This window comes from Hordeum vulgare, chromosome 7H (genome assembly GCF_904849725.1).
Source record: "Hordeum vulgare subsp. vulgare chromosome 7H, MorexV3_pseudomolecules_assembly, whole genome shotgun sequence".
NCBI classification, from domain to species: Eukaryota; Viridiplantae; Streptophyta; class Magnoliopsida; order Poales; family Poaceae; genus Hordeum; species Hordeum vulgare.
The window spans coordinates 618542022-618562904 of record NC_058524.1 but is presented as its reverse complement, the minus strand read 5'-3'; the positions used below and the strand labels follow the sequence as shown (position 1 = coordinate 618562904).

Below are 20883 nucleotides of genomic sequence, written 5' to 3'. Positions count from 1 at the left end.
TGTTTCTGCTAAAAAAAATACATGAGTTGACATCATTAATAATCCAATCCATGAACCTCAGGTTTTCCATGTATTGATACTGGATTTACGCACATGTGTGGCACATCTTTAGTCCATATATTTTCTTAAATTTTAGACAATTTATGTAACCATATACTGTCAAATTGGCAGCAGTTCAAGTAAATACATTTTATGTGATTATTTATATTTACTAATACGGGTGCATGTTATGGTCTTTTTGCGGCGAACCGACTTTGGTTATTTGCACATCGGATGTACGAACCCGAATGGCTAACATGGAATTGCTATGTGTTTTTGTACGAACATGATATGTTATTTTAACTCCTAAGGTTATAAATACTTTTGTGTCTAAAATTACATTTAGGGAACGTTCGGACTCCCTCCGCTCCGCAACTCCGTGCCGGAGCGGAGCGTCCAGTGTTAATTCGAAAAGTTTCTAAAATGCAGCTCCGCCGACTCCGGTCCGCGGAGGGCTGCCGAACAGGCGCTTAGATAGATCTAGGCAACCAAATTACATTCCATATTTTCATTTCAACTTTCACATTCTGAATTATTGCTTTGTCTTTGTGGCATTTATTAATGTGTTTATAATAAGACTATGAAGATACTGATCAACTCTTAGCTATATGTATATAAGACTATGAAGATACTGATCAGCTCTTAGCTATATGTATGGCTTCAGTCACATTTGGGTTGTGCTTCATTTCACAAAGGTTTGCATCATGCTTCCAGGTTGAGGAATTTGCACGCTTATGTTAGTATCAATAAATTTTCAGTATAACTTGCTTAGACATATTGACAATGATGTTGGACAGGATCTTGACGATACTTTTCCGCTCATTTTTTCACAGTATAAATATGAGACTTCATTGTCGTTCATTTTCTGTTGACATGCCTGCAAATCAATGGCTAGAGCAATTTGAGACAACTATCATGTAGCAGCGTGCCAGATCAAACGGATCAAGGAGGTAGCGGCTAGGAAATGCATCAGGAAAGCTTCCCAAACGTACAACATATGTATGTATCAGGAGAAACATACCTACATGCAAGCAATGCCATGGAAGGAAGGAAAGAGGGGAAGCATACACGCCCTCTGTTTGGGCGCTTGCTCACATGCTCTTGTGGATTTCATGGGTTCGGGCTTGAATGATTTCGTACCTGTATTACCAACTTCTCTTCTCCTGCTATATCAATGGATAGATATGCGTAACTTTTGCATATTCGCAAAAGAGAAACATATTGTGGCAATGTTACAATGTCAAGTGAATGGTTATGCATGATTATAAGATAATCAGTGCCTTACTAACATTAAGATTTAAAATAAATCTTTATTTATTGTGTACCCGTTGCAACGCACGGGCTCTTTTACTAGTCTATACCTACTAATAAAGTAAATGGTCTACTTGTCTTGGCGTACTACCCATTACTATTGAACCTCTAACTATCAAGTAGCATAATTAGCATTGTGGTGCGTTCATAATTCTGTCAATTGCCCAACTGTGATTTGTTTACCCAAGTATAATTGTTTATCGTCTTTTGAGAGAGAGATATCACTAGTGAACATCATGTAATTAAAGTTTTGTAGATCTCGAACACCTAGTTTTACGGTACTTGGCCAAGTTTATAATGGGAATGTGCATTTTCTTTTACAAAAAAGAACAATATATATAATTATAAGTGCTAATTAGTGTATACAAAATGAGCAAGGTGAAGGAGTATAAGAATTACAGAAATTCAACCGAAATTATCGAAATGGGACGACGAAAGCAAAACCTGGAGTGAGGGTGGCAGCGTGACCAGGCGAGGTAGCCACTCCACCCGTAGCACAGAGCTTTGGCCGGTATCATGTACTTCTTGCCGCCGCTACGCCTGTCCAGCGAGAAGCTCTTCTTTCCCGGCCGGCCGATCGATGCCAATGTCTTTCGTGATCGATCTTTTGATGAATGGTACTAATTAACAATTTAGTCTACAACAGCAAAGATTACCAACTTGCCGCCATCGAGGAGGACGGGGGAGTCGCAGAGGCGGGAGAAGAGCTCCTTCTTTGTTTCATCCTCGCGGTGGCCGGCAGTGCTACACCGCGCGAGGATGTCCGCCGGGAGGAAGCTCTCCCAGACCTCGTCGGAGTCAGCGGTGGCGGTGGCCGCCAGCCTGCAGGCGTCGCCGGGGGAGGTCAGGTAGGCGACGAGGGCGAGGCAGTCCGCCGGGAGGTTGCAGATTCCCGTCTCCGTCTCCATGCACACGCGTCGAATGATTAATTTTGCTTCGGTCTCCGTCTCCATTCACATAAATCCTGAAGACTCTGGACATGGACGCGTCCGTACTTGGTTGCTGGTAACAACGGACACATGGTGTTGCAACGATGACAACATTTCTTGCTCCAGGTACGTACGAGAGTGAGCACATGGTGGTCATGGCGTGGCTATGGCCACATAGTGACGACATTCCTGAGGCCAACTTGGGTAGAACATGTAATTAGCGAACCGGTTCCCTCGTATTTTTTCTTTTCTCAAAAACGAAAAGTTCTCGACTATTTTTAAATTGGAGTAGAAAATAAAAAGAGAAGGTAAAAAGGAAAGAAGAGAGAGATAAAAATATATATAATTACCAATAATCCTAGACACACGGAAGAATACGGCATATCTCCCCTATTCTTTACTTCTATACCTACTAATAAAGCAAATATTGCTTCTGTCGTTCGTCATTAAAACTACCCTTAAAGTTATAATAAATTACCCACTATGTCATCCATAAGTTACGTCTCTTTAAAAATCACAGCCCGTCGCGCATGTTTCATATACAGTTATCCCTAGATATGGTCAGGAGATAATAAGTGGCCGACTGGCTGCAGCATTGGAGTCGCTCCTGGGAGACTCGAGTTCGAGTTCCACTTTTGTCGCCTTTTGCTGTTCGCTTTCTTTTCTAACTCGCAGTCCATAAAGCTAATTCATACAAATCACCCAAAAAGCATCACCTAAGAACAAGAGCCCGACTGGCTATATATTTCGGGCTTCATTCGGGAGATCTGAGTTCGAATCCCAGTACTCTTCTTTTTCTGTATTTTTTTCATATCTTCCAAGCCTTGACTCTAATTTAACATGTTACATATGAAAATCATCCAAAAAATTATGTAGATTCTAAATACAATATTATCATGTATGTTTATCATTTCAATAATTATATTTATGATGTATCCTTAATTCATATTCTTTATATGGGATATATTGAATGTCTATTATATATGTTTCCTACCATTCAAATTGATTAGCTATTATGTAGATTCCAAATACAATATTATCATGTATGTTTATCATTTCAATAATTATATTTATGATGTATCCTTAATTCATATTCTTTATATGGGATATATTGAATGTCTATTATATATGTTTCCTACCATTCAAATTGATTAGCTAGGATAGATTGCTACTCTCATAAAATCGATTATCGGCACATTAGGAATGTTCATTCCTACCAACTACCATATGCAAAAGGTCACAACAAGCACATGACCATTCTCTCTAATTCGTCGAGTGCACAATAACCAACCCATATACGATGATGTACACTAAATTGCTGAGGTATGTTTGAAACTAAGTTAAGTCTTCACATGGATACAATTGCGAAAACATATATCAACAAGACAAAAATAATATTGTTATGCACATGCTAACATTGAGTACTAAAATGTACTTTGCTATTTCGAACATAATGCACTATTTGTTGGGCATCAGTGAGGAGAAACGTCGGCAAAGGCATGAATTGATACCAGCAACTAGATAGGTATTTTTTTGTCTAATAAATTGGACACAACTTCAGTACACTTATAACACCGTATCACCTTCATGTTTTTTGCACAACACCACTTATCATGTTGTTTCAAATATGACCTCGTGAAAGATTTTAAGAGATTTGTTGATAACGTCTAATGTATGTATGACGAATGATTTATTTTTTTTCATTGCAACGCACGGGCATATTTGCTATAATAATAAAGCAAATATAGCTTCTGGTAATAGGATTTTTACTATTACATTAGATCTTAAAGCATTGCAATTAAAGACCACACATAAGAGAGGGAAGATGGGTTGGAGGATAAGTGACGACATTGTTGATTTGCTATGTTAAAATAGAGATCATGGACCTAAATAAAGGGTCTTGTATCATTCTTAGAGATGTGATGTTTCTTTTCACCCGTTGCAACGCACAGGCATTTTTGCTATCTTACCTACTAATAAAGCAAATAATGCTTCTTCCGTACTGTTGGAATTATGCCCTAGAGGCAATAATAAATGTATAGTTATTATTATAATTTCTGTATCAAGATAATAGTTTATTATCCATGCTATAATTGTATTGAATGAAGACTCATTTGCATGTGTGGATACATAGACAAAACACCATCCCTAGCATGCCTCTAGTTGGCTAGCCAGTTGATCAATGATAGTCAGTGTCTTCTGATTATGAACAAGGTGTTGTTGCTTGATAACTGGATCACGTCATTGGGAGAATCACGTGATGGACTAGACCCAAACTAATAGACGTAGCATGTTGATCGTGTCATTTTGTTGCTACTGTTTTCTGCGTGTGAAGTATTTATTCCTATGACCATGAGATCATATAACTCACTGACACCGGAGGAATGCTTTGTGTGTATCAAACGTCGCAACGTAACTGGGTGACTATAAAGATGCTCTACAGGTATCTCCGAAGGTGTTAGTTGAGTTAGTATGGATCAAGACTGGGATTTGTCACTCCGTGTGACGGAGAGGTATCTCGGGGCCCATTCGGTAATACAACATCACACACAAGCCTTGCAAGCAATGTAACTTAGTGTAAGTTGCGGGATCTTGTATTACGGAACGAGTAAAGAGACTTGCCGGTAAACGAGATTGAAATAGGTATGCGGATATCGACGATCGAATCTCGGGCAAGTAACATACCGAAGGACAAAGGGAATGACATACGGGATTATATGAATCCTTGGCACTGAGGTTCAAACGATAAGATCTTCGTAGAATATGTAGGATCCAATATGGGCATCCAGGTCCCGCTATTGGATATTGACCGAGGAGTCTCTCGGGTCATGTCTACATAGTTCTCGAACCCGCAGGGTCTGCACACTTAAGGTTCGACGTTGTTTTATGCGTATTTGAGTTATATGGTTGGTTACCGAATGTTGTTCGGAGTCCCGGATGAGATCACGGACGTCACGAGGGTTTCCGGAATGGTCCGGAAACGAAGATTGATATATAGGATGACCTCATTTGATTACCGGAAGGTTTTCGGAGTTACCGGGAATGTACCGGCAATGACGAATGGGTTCCGGGAGTTCACCGGGGGGGGGGGGCAACCCACCCCGGGGAAGCCCATAGGCTTTGGGGAGACACACCAGCCCTTAGTGGGCTGGTGGGACAGCCCCAAGGGGGCCTATGCGCCAAGAAAAAGAAATCAAAGGAAAATAAAAAAAAGGAGGGAGGAAGTGGGAAGGGAGGGGGACTCCTCCCACCAAACCAAGTCCAACTCGGTTTGGGGGGGGGAGTCCTCCCCCCCTTGGCTCGGCCGATCCCTTGAGGGTCCCTTGGACCCCAAGGCAAGGTCCCCCTCCCTCCTCCTATATATATGGAGCTTTTAGGGCAGATTTGAGATGACTTTCTCACGGCTGCCCGACCACATACCTCCATAGTTTTTCCTCTAGATCACGTTTCCGCGGAGCTCGGGCGGAGCCCTGCTGAGACAAGATCATCACCAACCTCCAGAGCGCCGTCACGCTGCCGGAGAACTCTTCTACCTCTCCGTCTCTCTTGCTGGATCAAGAAGGCCGAGATCATCGTCGAGCTGTACGTGTGCTGAACGCGGAGGTGCCGTCCGTTCGGTACTAGATCGTGGGACTGATCGCGGGATTGTTCGCGGGGCGGATCGAGGGACGTGAGGACGTTCCACTACATCAACCGCGTTCTCTAACGCTTCTGCTGTACGATCTACAAGGGTACGTAGATCACTCATCCCCTCTCGTAGATGGACATCACCATGATAGGTCTTCATGCGCGTAGGAAATTTTTTGTTTCCCATGCGACGTTCCCCAACAGTGGCATCATGAGCTAGGTTCATGCGTAGATGTCTTCTCGAGTAGAACACAAAAGTTTTTGTGGGCGGTGATGTGCGTTTTGCTGCCCTCCTTAGTCTTTTCTTGATTCCGCGGTATTGTTGGATTGAAGCGGCTTGGACCGACATTACTCGTACGCTTACGAGAGACTGGTTTCATCGTTACGAGTAACCCCCTTTGCTCAAAGATGACTGGCAAGTGACGGTTTCTCCAACTTTAGTTGAATCGGATTTGACCGAGGAGGTCCTTGGATGAGGTTAAATAGCAACTCATATATCTCCGTTGTGGTGTTTGCGTAAGTAAGATGCGATCCTACTAGATACCCTTGGTCACCACGTAAAACATGCAACAACAAAATTAGAGGACGTCTAACTTGTTTTTGCAGGGTATGATTGTGATGTGATATGGCCAACGATGTGATGTGATATATTGGATGTATGAGATGATCATGTTGTAATAGAAATATCGACTTGCATGTCGATGGTACGACAACCGGCAGGAGCCATAGGGTTGTCTTTATACTAACGTTTGTGCTTGCAGATGCGTTTACTATTTTGCTAGGATGTAGCTTTAGTAGTAATAGCATAAGTAGCACGATAACCCCGATGGCAACACGTTGATGGATGATCATGGTGTGGCGCCGGTGACAAGAAGATCGTGCCGGTGCTTTGGTGATGGAGATCAATAAGCACGTGATGATGGCCATATCATGTCACTTATGAATTGCATGTGATGTTAATCCTTTTATGCACCTTATTTTGCTTAGAACGACGGTAGCATTATGAGGTGATCTCTCACTAAAATTTCAAGATGAAATTGTGTTCTCCCCGACTGTGCACCGTTGCTACAGTTCGTCGTTTCGAGACACCACGTGATGATCGGGTGTGATAGACTCAACGTTCACATACAACGGGTGCAAAACAGTTGCGCACGCGGAACACTCGGGTTAAGCTTGACGAGCCTAGCATGTGCAGACATGGCCTCGGAACACATGAGACCGAAAGGTCGATCATGAATCATATAGTTGATATGATTAGCATAGGGATGCTTACCACTGAAACTACTCTCGACTCACGTGATGATCGGACTTGGGATAGTGTAAGTGGATCATGAACCACTCAAATGACTAGAGAGATGTACTTTTTGCGTGGGAGTTTAGCATATAATTTGATTAAGTTGAACTCTAATTATCTTGAACATAGTCTAAGTCCACTTTGAATATATTTGTGTTGTAGATCATGGCTCACGCAACAGTCATCCTGAATTTTAATACGTTCCTAGAGAAAGCTAAGTTGAAAGATGATGGAAGCAACTTTGTAGACTGGGCTCGTAATCTTAAGCTAATCTTACAAGCTGGGAAGAAGGATTATGTCCTTAACGCTGCGCTAGGAGATGAACCACCCGCTACGGCTGATCAGGATGTTAAGAACGCTTGGTTAGCGCGTAAGGAGGACTACTCAATAGTTCAATGTGCAGTCTTGTATGGCTTAGAACCGGGACTTCAACGTCGCTTTGAGCGTCATGGAGCATTTGAGATGTTCCAGGAGTTGGAGTTTATCTTTCAGAAGAACGCCCGGATCGAGAGGTATGAGACCTCCGATAAATTCTATGCTTGCAAGATGGAGGAAAACTCATCTATCAGTGAACATGTGCTCAAAATGTCTGGGTACTCAAACCGTCTAGCTGAACTGGGGATTGAACTCCCGCAAGAAGCTATCACTGACAGAATCCTTCAATCACTGCCGCCAAGCTATAAAGTCTTTGTGTTGAACTACAACATGCAAGGGATGAACAAGTCTCCCGGCGAGTTGTTTGCGATGCTGAAAGTCGCAGAGTCTGAACTCCGTAAAGAGCATCAAGTGTTGATGGTGAGCAAGACCACTAGTTTCAAGAGAAACGGCAAAGGCAAGAAGGGCAATTCGAAGAAGAGCGGCAAGCCTGTTGCCAATCCACCGAAGAAACCCAAGGCTGGACCTAAGCCTGAAACAGAGTGCTTCTATTGCAAGGGTATGGGTCACTGGAAGCGCAATTGCCCCAAGTATCTGGCAGATAAGAAGGCGGGCAAAGAAAAATCAGGTATATTTGATATACATGTTATTGATGTGTACTTAATCGGCTCTCGTAGTAGTGCCTGGGTATTCGATACCGGTTCTGTTGCTCACATTTGCAACTCGAAACAGGAACTGCGGAATAGACGAAGGCTGGCAAAAGACGAAGTGACGATGCGCGTAGGAAATGGTTCCAAGGTTGATGCAATCGCCGTCGGCACAGTGTCACTTCAACTACCATCAGGATTAGTGATGAACTTAAATCATTGTTATTTAGTGCCTGCGTTGAGCATGAACATTATATCTGGATCTTGTTTATTGCGAGACGGTTACTCTTTTAAGTCTGAGAATAATGGTTGTTCTATTTCTATGAGTAACATCTTTTATGGTCATGCACCGAATGTGAGAGGATTGTTCATATTGAATCTTGATAGTGATACGCATATACATAACATTGAGACCAAAAGAGTTAGAGTAAACAATGATAGCGCCATATTTTTGTGGCACTGCCGCTTAGGTCATATTGGTGTAAAGCGCATGAAGAAACTCCATGCTGATGGACTTTTGGAGTCACTTGACTTTGATTCACTTGACACGTGCGAACCATGCCTCATGGGCAAAATGACTAAAGACTCCGTTCTCCGGAACAATGGAGCGTGCAAGTGACTTGTTGGAAATCATACATACCGATGTGTGTGGTCCAATGAGCGTGGAGGCACGCGGCGGATATCGTTATTTTCTCACCTTCACTGACGATTTAAGTAGATATGGTTATGTCTACTTGATGAAGCACAAGTCTGAAACATTTGAAAAGTTCAAGCAATTTCAGAGTGAAGTGGAAAATCATCGTAACAAGAAGATCAAGTTCCTACGGTCTGATCGTGGGGGTGAATATCTGAGTTTCGAGTTTGGTGCTCACTTAAGACAATGTGGAATTATTTTGCAGTTAACACCGCCTGGAAGACCACAGCGTAATGGTGTGTTCGAACGTCGTAATCGTACTTTGTTGGAGATGGTGCGATCTATGATGTCTCTTACTGATTTGCCGTTATCATTTTGGGGTTATGCATTAGAAACAGCTGCATTCACTTTAAATAGGGCACCGTCAAAATCCGTTGAGACGACACCATACGAACTGTGGTATGGCGAAAGACCAAAGTTGTCGTTTCTTAAAGTTTGGGGATGTGATGCTTATGTCAAAAAGCTTCAGCCTGAAAAGCTGGAACCCAAAGCGGAAAAGTGCGTCTTCATAGGTTACCCAAAAGAGACAGTTGGGTACACCTTCTATCTCAAATCCGAGGGCAAAGTGTTTGTTGCTAAAAACGGAGCTTTTCTCGAGAAGGAGTTTCTCTCGAGAGAATTGAGTGGGAGGAAGATAGAACTTGACGAGGTTGTCGAACCTCTCATCCCTCTGGATGGTGGCGCAGGGCAAGGGGAAACCTCTGTCGTTGCAACGCCGGTTGAGGAGGAAGTTAATGATGATGATCATGAAACTCCAGTTCAAGTTTCTGTTGAACCACGCAGGTCGACGAGATCGCGCGCTGCTCCAGAGTGGTACGGTAATCCCGTCTTATCAATCATGTTGTTAGACAACAATGAACCTGCAAATTATGAAGAAGCAATGGTGGGCCCAGATTCCAACAAATGGCTAGAAGCCATGAAATCCGAGATAGGATCCATGTATGAGAACAAAGTGTGGACTTTGGAGATACTACCTGAGGGCCGCAAGGCTATTCAGAACAAATGGATCTTTAAGAAGAAGACAGACGCTGACGGTAATGTGACCGTTTATAAAGCTCGACTTGTGGCAAAGGGTTTTTCACAAGTTCCAGGAATTGACTACGATGAGACTTTCTCTCCCGTGGCGATGCTTAAGTCCGTCAGAATCATGTTGACAATAGCTGCATTTTTTGATTATGAAATCTGGCAGATGGATGTCAAAACGGCGTTCCTTAACGGTTTCCTTAAGGAAGAGTTGTATATGATGCAACCCGAAGGTTTTGTCGATCCTGAAAATGCTGACAAGGTGTGCAAGCTCCAGCGATCCATTTATGGACTGGTGCAAGCATCTCGGAGTTGGAACAAATGCTTTGATGAGGTGATCAAAGCATTTGGGTTTATACAAGTGGTTGGAGAATCTTGTATTTACAAGAAAGTGAGTGGGAGCTCTGTGGCGTTTCTAATATTATATGTGGATGACATATTACTGATTGGAAACAACGTAGAGCTCTTGGAGAGCATAAAAGGTTACTTGAATAAAAGTTTCTCTATGAAGAACCTAGGAGAAGCTGCTTACATTCTAGGCATTAAGATCTATAGGGATAGATCAAAACGCCTGATAGGACTTTCACAAAGCACATACCTTGATAAAGTTTTGAAGAGGTTCGAAATGGAACAGTCCAAGAAAGGGGGTGCGGTAAGCTGGTGCAGTTCCAAGCAAAGCGTCGTAGCAGATTCTACATGTGAAGCAGAGTACATGGCTGCCTCGGAGGCGGCTAAGGAGGGTGTCTGGATGAAGCAGTTCATGACGGATCTTGGAGTGGTGCCAAGTGCACTGGATCCAATAACCTTGTTCTGTGACAACACTGGTGCCATTGCCCTGGCAAAGGAACCAAGGTTTCACAAGAAGACCAGACACATCAAACGACGCTTCAACCTCATCCGCGACTACATCGAGGAGGAGGACGTAAATATATGCAAGGTGCACACGGATCTGAATGTAGCAGACCCGCTGACTAAACCTCTTCCACGACCAAAACATGATCGACACCAGAACTGTATGTTTGTTAGATTTATTACAATGTAATTCACATGGTGATGTGAGGGCTAGATTATTGACTCTAGTGCAACTGGGAGACTGTTGGAATTATGCCCTAGAGGCAATAATAAATGTATAGTTATTATTATAATTCCTGTATCAAGATAATAGTTTATTATCCATGCTATAATTGTATTGAATGAAGACTCATTTGCATGTGTGGATACATAGACAAAACACCATCCCTAGCATCCCTCTAGTTGGCTAGCCAGTTGATCAATGATAGTCAGTGTCTTCTGATTATGAACAAGGTGTTGTTGCTTGATAACTAGATCACGTCATTGGGAGAATCACGTGATGGACTAGACCCAAACTAATAGACGTAGCATGTTGATCGTGTTATTTTGTTGCTACTGTTTTCTGCGTGTGAAGTATTTATTCCTATGACCATGAGATCATATAACTCACTGACACCGGAGGAATGCTTTGTGTGTATCAAACGTCGCAACGTAACTGGGTGACTATAAAGATGCTCTACAGGTATCTCCGAAGGTGTTAGTTGAGTTAGTATGGATCAAGACTGGGATTTGTCACTCCGTGTGACGGAGAGGTATCTCGGGGCCCACTCGGTAATACAACATCACACACAAGCCTTGCAAGCAATGTAACTTAGTGTAAGTTGCGGGATCTTGTATTACGGAATGAGTAAAGAGACTTGCCGGTAAACGAGATTGAAATAGGTATGCGGATACCGACGATCGAATCTCGGGCAAGTAACATACCAAAGGACAAAGGGAATGACATACGGGATTATATGAATCCTTGGCACTGAGGTTCAAACGATAAGATCTTCGTAGAATATGTAGGATCCAATATGGGCATCCAGGTCCCGCTATTGGATATTGACCGAGGAGTCTCTCGGGTCATGTCTACATAGTTCTCGAACCCGCAGGGTCTGCACACTTAAGGTTCGACGTTGTTTTATGCGTATTTGAGTTATATGGTTGGTTACCGAATGTTGTTCGGAGTCCCGGATGAGATCACGGACGTCACGAGGGTTTCCGGAATGGTCCGAAAACGAAGATTGATATATAGGATGACCTCATTTGATTACCGGAAGGTTTTCGGAGTTACCGGGAATGTACCGGCAATGACGAATGGGTTCCGGGAGTTCACCGGGGGGGGAAACCCACCCCGGGGAAGCCCATAGGCTTTGGGGAGACACACCAGCCCTTAGTGGGCTGGTGGGACAGCCCCAAGGGGGCCTATGCGCCAAGAAAAAGAAATCAAAGGAAAAGAAAAAAAAAAGGAGGGAGGAAGTGGGAAGGGAAGGGGACTCCTCCCACCAAACCAAGTCCAACTCGGTTTGGGGGGGGAGTCCTCCCCCCCTTGGCTCGGCCGACCCCTTGAGGGTCCCTTGGACCCCAAGGCAAGGTCCCCCTCCCTCCTCCTATATATATGGAGCTTTTAGGGCAGATTTGAGACGACTTTCTCACGGCTGCCCGACCACATACCTCCATAGTTTTTCCTCTAGATCACGTTTCCGCGGAGCTCGAGCGGAGCCCTGCTGAGACAAGATCATCACCAACCTCCGGAGCGCCGTCACGCTGCCGGAGAACTCTTCTACCTCTCCGTCTCTCTTGCTGGATCAAGAAGGCCGAGATCATCGTCGAGCTGTACGTGTGCTGAACGCGGAGGTGTCGTCCGTTCGGTACTAGATCGTGGGACTGATCGCGGGATTGTTCGCGGGGCGGATCGAGGGACGTGAGGACGTTCCACTACATCAACCGCGTTCTCTAACGCTTCTGTTGTACGATCTACAAGGGTACGTAGATCACTCATCCCCTCTCGTAGATGGACATCACCATGATAGGTCTTCGTGCGCGTAGGAAAATTTTTGTTTCCCATGCGACGTTTTCCCCAACACGTACGTCATCCAAATTGTTCTTAAAGTTGACTAGAATTACCCACCAATGCCACCTATAAGTCATAAAAACGTTTAAACAGGAAAATTTCCTGACTGGGCCGGCCCATGTAGGCACCTCCTATATTACGCTCTGGGCGTTGGAAAAAAGATGCAGCACACCTGTTTGGGCCGGCCCATGCGTGGGCGCCTGTTTTTTTAGTCAATTTTTTTATTTTTATTTTTAGTTCCATTTTGTTTTTCTACTTTAAATAATTTAGAACTTCAAACAACTTTTCTCAATTTTAAGAAACTGAGAATTTCGAAATAAAATATTCAAAAAAAAAATATTTTTTTAGAATTCAAAAAGTACTCAGGAGTTTTGAATTTTTTTTGCATATAAAAAATGTTTAAACTTTGAGAAATTGTCCATAAAATAAAAAAGTCAACGATTTTAAACAAAAGTTCGTGTAAAAATCTTAAAAACAGTTCGTGCCTCTGTTTTTAGTCTCATTTTTATTTTCATTTTTATGTTCCAATCTTTAGTTTAACTAATTTAGAACTTTGAAAAACTTTTGCAATTTATAAAACTGGGAATTTTGAAATAAAAGTTTGAAGAAAATACAAAATGTTGGTGAATTCAAAAAATGCTAAGGATTTTTGTAAAAATATTTACATATTCAGAAAAATGTTCATAATTTTGAGAACAATGTTGATGAAAACAATAAAAGTCCATGATTTTGAAAAAAAGTTTGTGTGCTATTTTTTGAGTGCAATTGAAAAAATGTTTGCTAATTCGAAAAATGTTCATGCATTTCAAAAAATATCCTAAAATTTTAAAGACATAATATGATCAGCATCATTGAAGATTATAAATTTTTTTCTCCCGTTGCAACGCACGGGTCCTTTTACTAGTCTCTCCCTAATAATAAAGCACGCACCGCTTCTGTCGTCCGTCGCGACCGTCGTGGTAATTTTGCAAAAAAGCCCCTGATGTTTTAGGTATTCAACCCGCAATCCTGATTTGAGTGGAAAAAACGATTCAGTTTTACAGCCCCCTCCCCATCGACACCCAGTTTCACTGTTGTGTCTTATCCATCAGCTCCTCCACCGCAGGAACCCGTCTCCGGCCATCCGTCGCACCGTCGCTTGCCATCGGCGTGGACAGGAACAAGGAATGGGTCAGGCGTCCCGCCGCACGAGCTAAGGAAGTGGTGAGGCCGCGCGGACGACCTCCTCCACACCACGTGGCCCTCTCCGGCGAGGTGAGGCCAGGAATGGGGCGAAAAAAGCATCTATTGCAACGCACGGGTCCTTTTGGTAGTATTAATAAAGCATCTATTGCTTCTGTGGTACGTCATGAAAATTGCCCCTGAAGTTTGCATAAATTACCCACCATGCCACCGGTAAGTAATAGAAAACGTTTCACAAAGCGAAAAATCTCGACTGGGCCGGCCCATGTAAAAACTTTCTATATTACGCTCTGCACCCTGGAGAATATCCAGCACACCGTAAGGCCTGACCCATGCACAAGCGTCAGTTTTTTTAGTTCCGTTTATTTATTTATCTTCAGTTTCATTTTATTTTTCTATTTTAAATAATTTAAAACTTCAAATAACCTTTAAAATTTTAATAAATTTAAAATTTTAAGTCAACATATTTAAAAAAATAAAATGTTTGTGACTTCAAAAACTGCTCGGAGTTTTTGTAAAAAATGCTCGCATATACAATAAATGTTTGCAAGTTTGAAAAAATGTTTGTAAAATAAGAAAAGTCCATTATTTCAAATCAAACTCGAAGTATTAAAAATTATTAAAAGCATTTAACAAAATGCTTTCTAATTCAAAATATGCTAATGCATCTGAAAAATGTCCTCAAATTTTAAAAATAGCCAATGCCTGTTTTGATAGTTTCTTTTTTATTTAAAATTTTCCGTTCCATTTTAAAAATTTCCATTTGAAACATATATTTTTAGATGAAATATCACTAGGGCAGGATGCGTTTTCCGCTCCAAAATGTTGCAAAAGAATTATATGTTTTAGATGGATATATCATGCTGTCACATGTATGCAAGGTTTCTTGCAAAAATATGACCAAGTACAGCCTGCGCAAATGAAAAGTAACAAACAGATTGGTATAGTTTGAATAGCATACTAGTCACTGTTCAAACTACACCAAGTTTTGCAAAGTGTAGATGTTACAGCTGTTGGGGAACGTTTCATGAGAAAAAAAATTCCTACGCACACGAAGACCTATCATGATGATGTTCATCTACGAGAGGGAGATCGGATCCACATACCCTTGTAGATCGCTAAGCGGGAAGCGTTAAGAAACACGGTTGATGTAGTGGTACAACTTCGTGATTCAAATCATCGTCGTCCCACGATTCGTCCCGATCTAGCACCGAACGAACGACATCTCCGCGTTCAGCACACGTACAACTCGATGATGATCTCCGCCATCTTGATCCAGCAAGAGAGACGGGGAAGTAGATGAGTTCTCCGGCAGCGTGACGGCGCGCCGGTGATGGTGATGATCTATTCCCGCAGGGCTCCGCCCGAGTTCCGCAGAAAATCGATCTAGAGGAAGAACTACGAGGTATAGGTTTGAGTTGCACGTGGCAAAGTTGTGCCTCAAAAGCCCTAAAACCTCTAGTATATATAGGAGGAGGGGAGGGGCTAGCCTTGGGGCTCAAGAGAGCCCCAAGGGCGCCGGCCGAGAGGAGGAGGAGGACTCCAGCTCCAATTCGGTTTGGGGAAGGAGGAGTCCTCCTCTTCCTTCCCACCTCCCTCTCTTTTTTTTTCTTTTCTATTTGTTTTTTTCCTTAGCCGACATAGCCCACTTGGGCTGGCCTCACCATCCCACTAAGGGCTGGTGCGCCATCCTTGGGCTATTAGGCTCACTCCCGGATAGGTGGGCCCCTCCCGGTGAAAATTCGGAACCCATTCATCAATCCCGGTACAGTGCCGGTAATGCCCGAAATCTTTCCGAAGACCAAATGAAACCATCCTATGTATCAATCTTCGTTTCCGGACCATTCTGTAAACCCTCGTGATGTCCGTGATATCATCCGGAACTCCGAACAACCTTCGGTAACCAACACATATAACTCAACTATACCAAAACATCACCGAACCTTAAGTGTGCAGACCCTGCGGGTTCGAGAACCATGCAGACATGACATGAGACACTCTCTGGTAAATAACCAACAACAGTATCTGGATGTCCATATTGATTCCTACATATTCTACGAAGATCTCTATCGGTTGAACCTCTATGTCAAGGATTCACATAATCCTGTATACTATTCCGTTTGTCCTTCGGTATGTTACTTGCCCGAGATTCGATCGTCGGTATCTCTATACCTAGTTCAATCTCGTTGCCGGTAAGTCTCCTTACTCGTTCCGTAATACAAGATCATGTAACTAACTCCTTAGTCACATTGCTTGCAAAGCTTGTTGTGATGTTGTATTACCGAGTTGGCCCCAAGATACCTCTTCGTCACACGGAGTGACAAATCTCAGTCTTGATCCATACCAACCCAACAGACGCCTTTGGAGATACCTGTAGAGCATCTTTATAGTCACCCAGTTACGTTGCGACGTTTGATAACCCACAAGGTATTCCTCCGATGTCCGGGAGTTGCATGATCTCATGGTCATAGAAATAGATACATTGACATGCAGTAAACAGTAACAATAAACTAACACGATCATATGCTATGTTTATAGTTTGGGTCTTGTCCATCACATCATTCTTCCAATGATGTGATCCCGTTATTAAGTGACAACACCTGCCTATGACCAGGAAACCTTGACCATCTTTGATCAATGAGCTAATCAACTAGAGGCTCACTAGGAACAATGTGTTGTCTATGTATCCACACATGTATTTGAGTTTTCAATCAATACAATTCTAGCACAGATAATAAACGATTATTATGAACAAAAAAATATAATAATAATCAATTTATTTTTGCTTTTAGGACATATTTTCAACAATCCCTCCCTCCTTTGAGGAATGGGGCATGCCGTCAACGCAACAGGGCCAACTACAAGGGGATGACAAACAATCCCTCTAGGGTTTGCTCCCCCCGAATCGCTTGGTAAGAGGAGCGACACGAGGCACGGGGGTGCTGTTTTCAACACACCTCCAGGCGGTCCTTTGATTCGAAGGAATTTTGAATAATTCGAAAAATTATCTGTGTTCAGGTCATATGATTCGCATGACTAGATTGTTCATAAATGATTTTCTAGAGATCTACTATATTTACCCTGTATTTTGGAGGAAAAGTACCATCCCCTTAGATCTACTCGTACAGTACAATTTCTGTACACTACAGTATTATTTTTCTTGCTGTGTCTCTGAAGTTGCTTCCTCACGGAGGAAAACTCCGTGCTTGGAGTTGGAGTACGTCTAGGCGTGCGCCGACCACCCGCAGCTCCCAACGAAGCTACCTCACCGACAGTGGGGTCGACATACTGTCAGGAGGCTAAGCAAACAAAGGGCAGGCCCCACCGGTCATAGACCAGAGAGTAACGCCCTGAATTGGACAACCCAACCAATTAACAAACCTAACCGGGCCCCACCAGTCCCAACCGCGTGGACCCGCCCAGCCAACGCCACGTCGCCACGTACGCGACGCGGCCGGGGATCCCCTATACAAGGCGCCACGCCACCGCCGACGTGCCGTCGCCGTCGTGTTCCCCAATCCCCACGGCTCTCCATCCTCCGCCACTCCTCCCCGGCTTAAAGCTCTCCGGCATTGCAATCCCCCATGGCCTCCTACTACAACCACCCGAACCCCACCAACCCTAGCAGCCCGGCCCCGACGGCGCCGCCGCTCTACCCGTCGCTCAGCATGGCGGACCTGGCGCCGGTCGAGATCCCGCGGTCCCCGTCCACCCCCGACGTGCCGGCGCCGTCGGAGGACGTGCTGCTGCGCGTCCCGGGCGCGCAGCTCCACCTCATCGACCGCCAGCGCAGCCACCCGCTGGCCGCCGGCGACCTCTCCCTCCACCGCATCCGGGCCGGAGACACCTCCCTGGCCGCCATCGCGGCCCTCGGCCCCGTCCAGTGGCCGCTGGCCCGCGACGTCGCGGCCGTCAAGCTCGACCCCCGCCATTACTCCTTCTCCTTCGCCGTCCCCGCCTCCCCCGACGACCCGGCCCCCGACCCGCTCCACTACGGCCTCACGCTCTCCGTCCCCGACCCGCGCCTCGACGCCCTGCTCGGCGCCTACACCAGGTTCTCCGCCCACTCCGTCGCCGGCAGCGAGGGGCTGGCCGACGGGGTGCGCGGCGAGGTCGAGGCCGCCGCGTACTGGACCGCCGTCGCGCCCAACGTCGAGGAGTACGGCAGCGCCGTCGCCAGGGCCATCGCGTCCGGCGCCGAGAACGTCGCCAAGGGGATCCTCTGGTGCGGGGTCATGACCGTGGACAGGCTCCGCTGGGGGAACGAGGTGCTCAGGAAGAGGATCCAGCCCGGCGATACTGAGGCCGAGGTCAGCCCGGAGATGCTCAGGCGGATCAAAAGGTAGTGCTTTCTTTCTCAGTTATTCATATCAAATTCGTTTCTGATTTGGAGTCATGCAGACTTGTTCAGTGCGATTTGTGTTGTATAATGACTTGATGAGTAAATGCTTGAGATTCGCCAAAAAAAGAAAGTAAATGCTTCAGGTGTTGGGCACATCACAGTTCATAAGTTAGATTTAGATTACTAGTTTAAATCGTGATGCAATGTGCCATGATGGCTATCTCATTTCCATTGGATGCTATGCCAGTCATGTCAATAATCTTTATGATTTGTATGGATAATCTCCCCCACTTCTGCTGTTTGGCGTGCCTGGTGCGATGTTAAACTTGGCTCGTTTGTCCTATTCTGTATGGTGATTGGTGAATTAAAGCTAATTCCGTGGTTGCATATTATGTTATATAGGAAGAATCACAAGCACTCATGTCGAGAGACTGTGATTGTAGACAGCTGCATTTTGATGAATTTTGCAACTGGACTAACTTAACCTTGTGCTCCTTAGACTGATTGTGTTGTTTCGTGTTGAGATTTCTGGCCTTGCTATGCTTTGATGTTTTTAGCCTTCCTTGTGCTGAATTACACAATTTAAGAATACGTAATTTCAGTCAAATATATCTGGTACCGTGGGTCTGAAAGAATATGTCCATGTGATTGCTGGCAGGGCTAAGAAGGTGACAAAAATGTCCGAGAAAGTGGCAACCGGAATACTGTCTGGAGTTGTGAAGGTTACTAGCTATGTTACAAGCTCGTTGGTTAACTCAAAAGCTGGCAAGAAGTTTTTCAGCATGTTGCCTGGAGAGGTTGTTCTTGCTTCGCTTGATGGATTTGGTATGTCATCCTTTTCTTGAACTGAAGTTGTTATTGGTGGTACATCTTGTGTTGTCGGTAATGTATTTGCCATGTGAATCATGAAGAAGATGCCAACTTTCACTATACCATGAAACATGAACAATATACCGCACGGGCACATTTAATTTGAACATGCCTACAGAAGTGTAAAAAACATTACGTAAGTTTTACTAGTTGAACGTAAGCAGCCTGTGGGCGTCCTTTAGTTTCCATTTAACCTCTGGTACTTTAGTGTACCAGTGTACAATTAGGAAGGGAAGTAAATCGGTTCGCAATTCTCTTTATCCTTGTATATACCCTCCATTCTTCAGTCCTACATTAAAAATGGTTAATTACCGCTGCTTCTCCTTGCAAAAAGGTTGTCAATGTTAGTTGAGCTATCATCTACTGGCATCATATTCATAGTGAAATCACTGGCAGCAATTAGTTATACTACAGACACCCACCCAGTGGTGATGCCACCTAGTTCTATACAGTGAAAATGGCTATTATTTACTCTATATGCGACTTGAACTTGCATCAATATAGTGGAGTGAACTCTGTTGCCCACTGCCACCATACTTCCTTAAATCTGAATATTTACTACGTATTTAGGGATGCCTAACATGATCTCCTAGGAGCACATTGTGATCTGCACTTGCTATTGCAAAATAGTGTCTGTCAAATATGCATTTCATCTGCTCAGTTGTTTCTAACTCTTAGGTGTATGGAATTTCTGTGTGCCTGAACATCATTCTTGAAAGTAACAGGGGAACTTGCGTTCTTCTGGTATTCGATTATGCCATCCCTCTTATGTATGTTTCACTGGTGTCAACAGGCAAGATTTCTGACGCCGTAGAAGTGGCTGGGAAGGATGTTCTGTCGACATCGTCGACTGTGACGACCGGCCTTGTATCTCACAAGTACGTGTTATTCTGCCGCACAACCTTGTCTCTACTCCCTTTAGGTTCCTGGACCAGAACATGGAGCGCTTCCCCTCACACCATGCTTCCTCTTTGTTCGTCAGGTATGGAGAGAAAGCTGCTGCGGCGACCAACGAAGGGCTCGATGCGGCAGGGCACGCCATCGGAACGGCATGGGCTGTGTTCAAGCTCCGGCAGGCATTGAACCCAAAGAGCGTCCTCAAACCCACGTCGCTCGCCAAGTCCAGCATCAAGGCCGGAGCGGCGGAGCTCCGGGCGAAGAGCAGCAAGAGCAAGTAGGGCTCGAAGCCGTCTTTGCCGCAGCTGGTCCAGCTAATGTGCTGCCTTGCTTGTAGATATGTGTGCTGGAAACAGAGAACAACCCTGCCTCTCATGTCTTTTACCTGTGCTGATGTATTTCTCAGTGGATATCTGTTGCTTGGTTTGGTTATGTGCTCTGTCTGTCGATGAAATATACTGGGGTAGTAGGGTAATCAATGGATTTTACTGCAGTTATTGTGGTGCTCGCCCATTGTTCATTTGCTCTAGTGCTGAAGGCCTAGCGTGAACTGAATGGTTGATGCTTTTACTAAAACTGATGTATAGGGATAAAAATTTGCTTTACCTAAGTACAATATGAAATTATAAGGAAATTGAAACTTTTTTATTTTGAACACAGTACAGGCCTAGCGTGAGCTGAATGGTTTCAGAAAAAAAACGACTATGCGGGAAAGTACCTTTTTGAGTTCGAGCACAAATGCATC

At 44.2% G+C, this 20883-nt stretch overlaps 2 protein-coding genes across 2 annotated transcripts; one reads left to right on the top strand and one right to left on the bottom strand.

Moving 5' to 3' along the window:
* Positions 1-1526: 1526 nt before the first annotated feature.
* On the bottom strand, positions 1527-2386 carry LOC123407664 (F-box protein PP2-B11-like). The gene is made up of 2 exons (XM_045100850.1): positions 2007-2386; positions 1527-1907 (listed from the first exon to the last, which is right to left on the bottom strand). The coding sequence occupies exons 1-2, from the start codon at positions 2301-2303 to the stop codon at positions 1746-1748; spliced, it is 459 nt and encodes a 152-aa protein (XP_044956785.1). The 5' UTR covers positions 2304-2386; the 3' UTR covers positions 1527-1745.
* Positions 2387-17530: 15144 nt separating this feature from the next.
* Positions 17531-20635, top strand: LOC123407662 (protein EARLY-RESPONSIVE TO DEHYDRATION 7, chloroplastic-like). The gene is made up of 4 exons (XM_045100849.1): positions 17531-18371; positions 19030-19196; positions 20035-20119; positions 20224-20635. The coding sequence occupies exons 1-4, from the start codon at positions 17614-17616 to the stop codon at positions 20417-20419; spliced, it is 1206 nt and encodes a 401-aa protein (XP_044956784.1). The 5' UTR covers positions 17531-17613; the 3' UTR covers positions 20420-20635.
* The last annotated feature ends 248 nt before the right edge of the window (positions 20636-20883 follow it).

Excerpts from the sequence above, each read along its gene's own strand:
- LOC123407664 (XM_045100850.1), bottom strand. The coding sequence starts at position 2,303 with ATGGAGACGGAGACCGAAGCAAAATTAATCATTCGACGCGTGTGCATG. Across the intron at positions 1,908-2,006 it reads TCCTCGATGGCGGCAAGTTG|AGCTTCTCGCTGGACAGGCG; the intron begins GTAATCTTTGCT and ends CCGGGAAAGAAG.
- LOC123407662 (XM_045100849.1), top strand. The coding sequence starts at position 17,614 with ATGGCCTCCTACTACAACCACCCGAACCCCACCAACCCTAGCAGCCCG. Across the intron at positions 18,372-19,029 it reads ATGCTCAGGCGGATCAAAAG|GGCTAAGAAGGTGACAAAAA; the intron begins GTAGTGCTTTCT and ends GATTGCTGGCAG. Across the intron at positions 19,197-20,034 it reads TGCTTCGCTTGATGGATTTG|GCAAGATTTCTGACGCCGTA; the intron begins GTATGTCATCCT and ends TGGTGTCAACAG.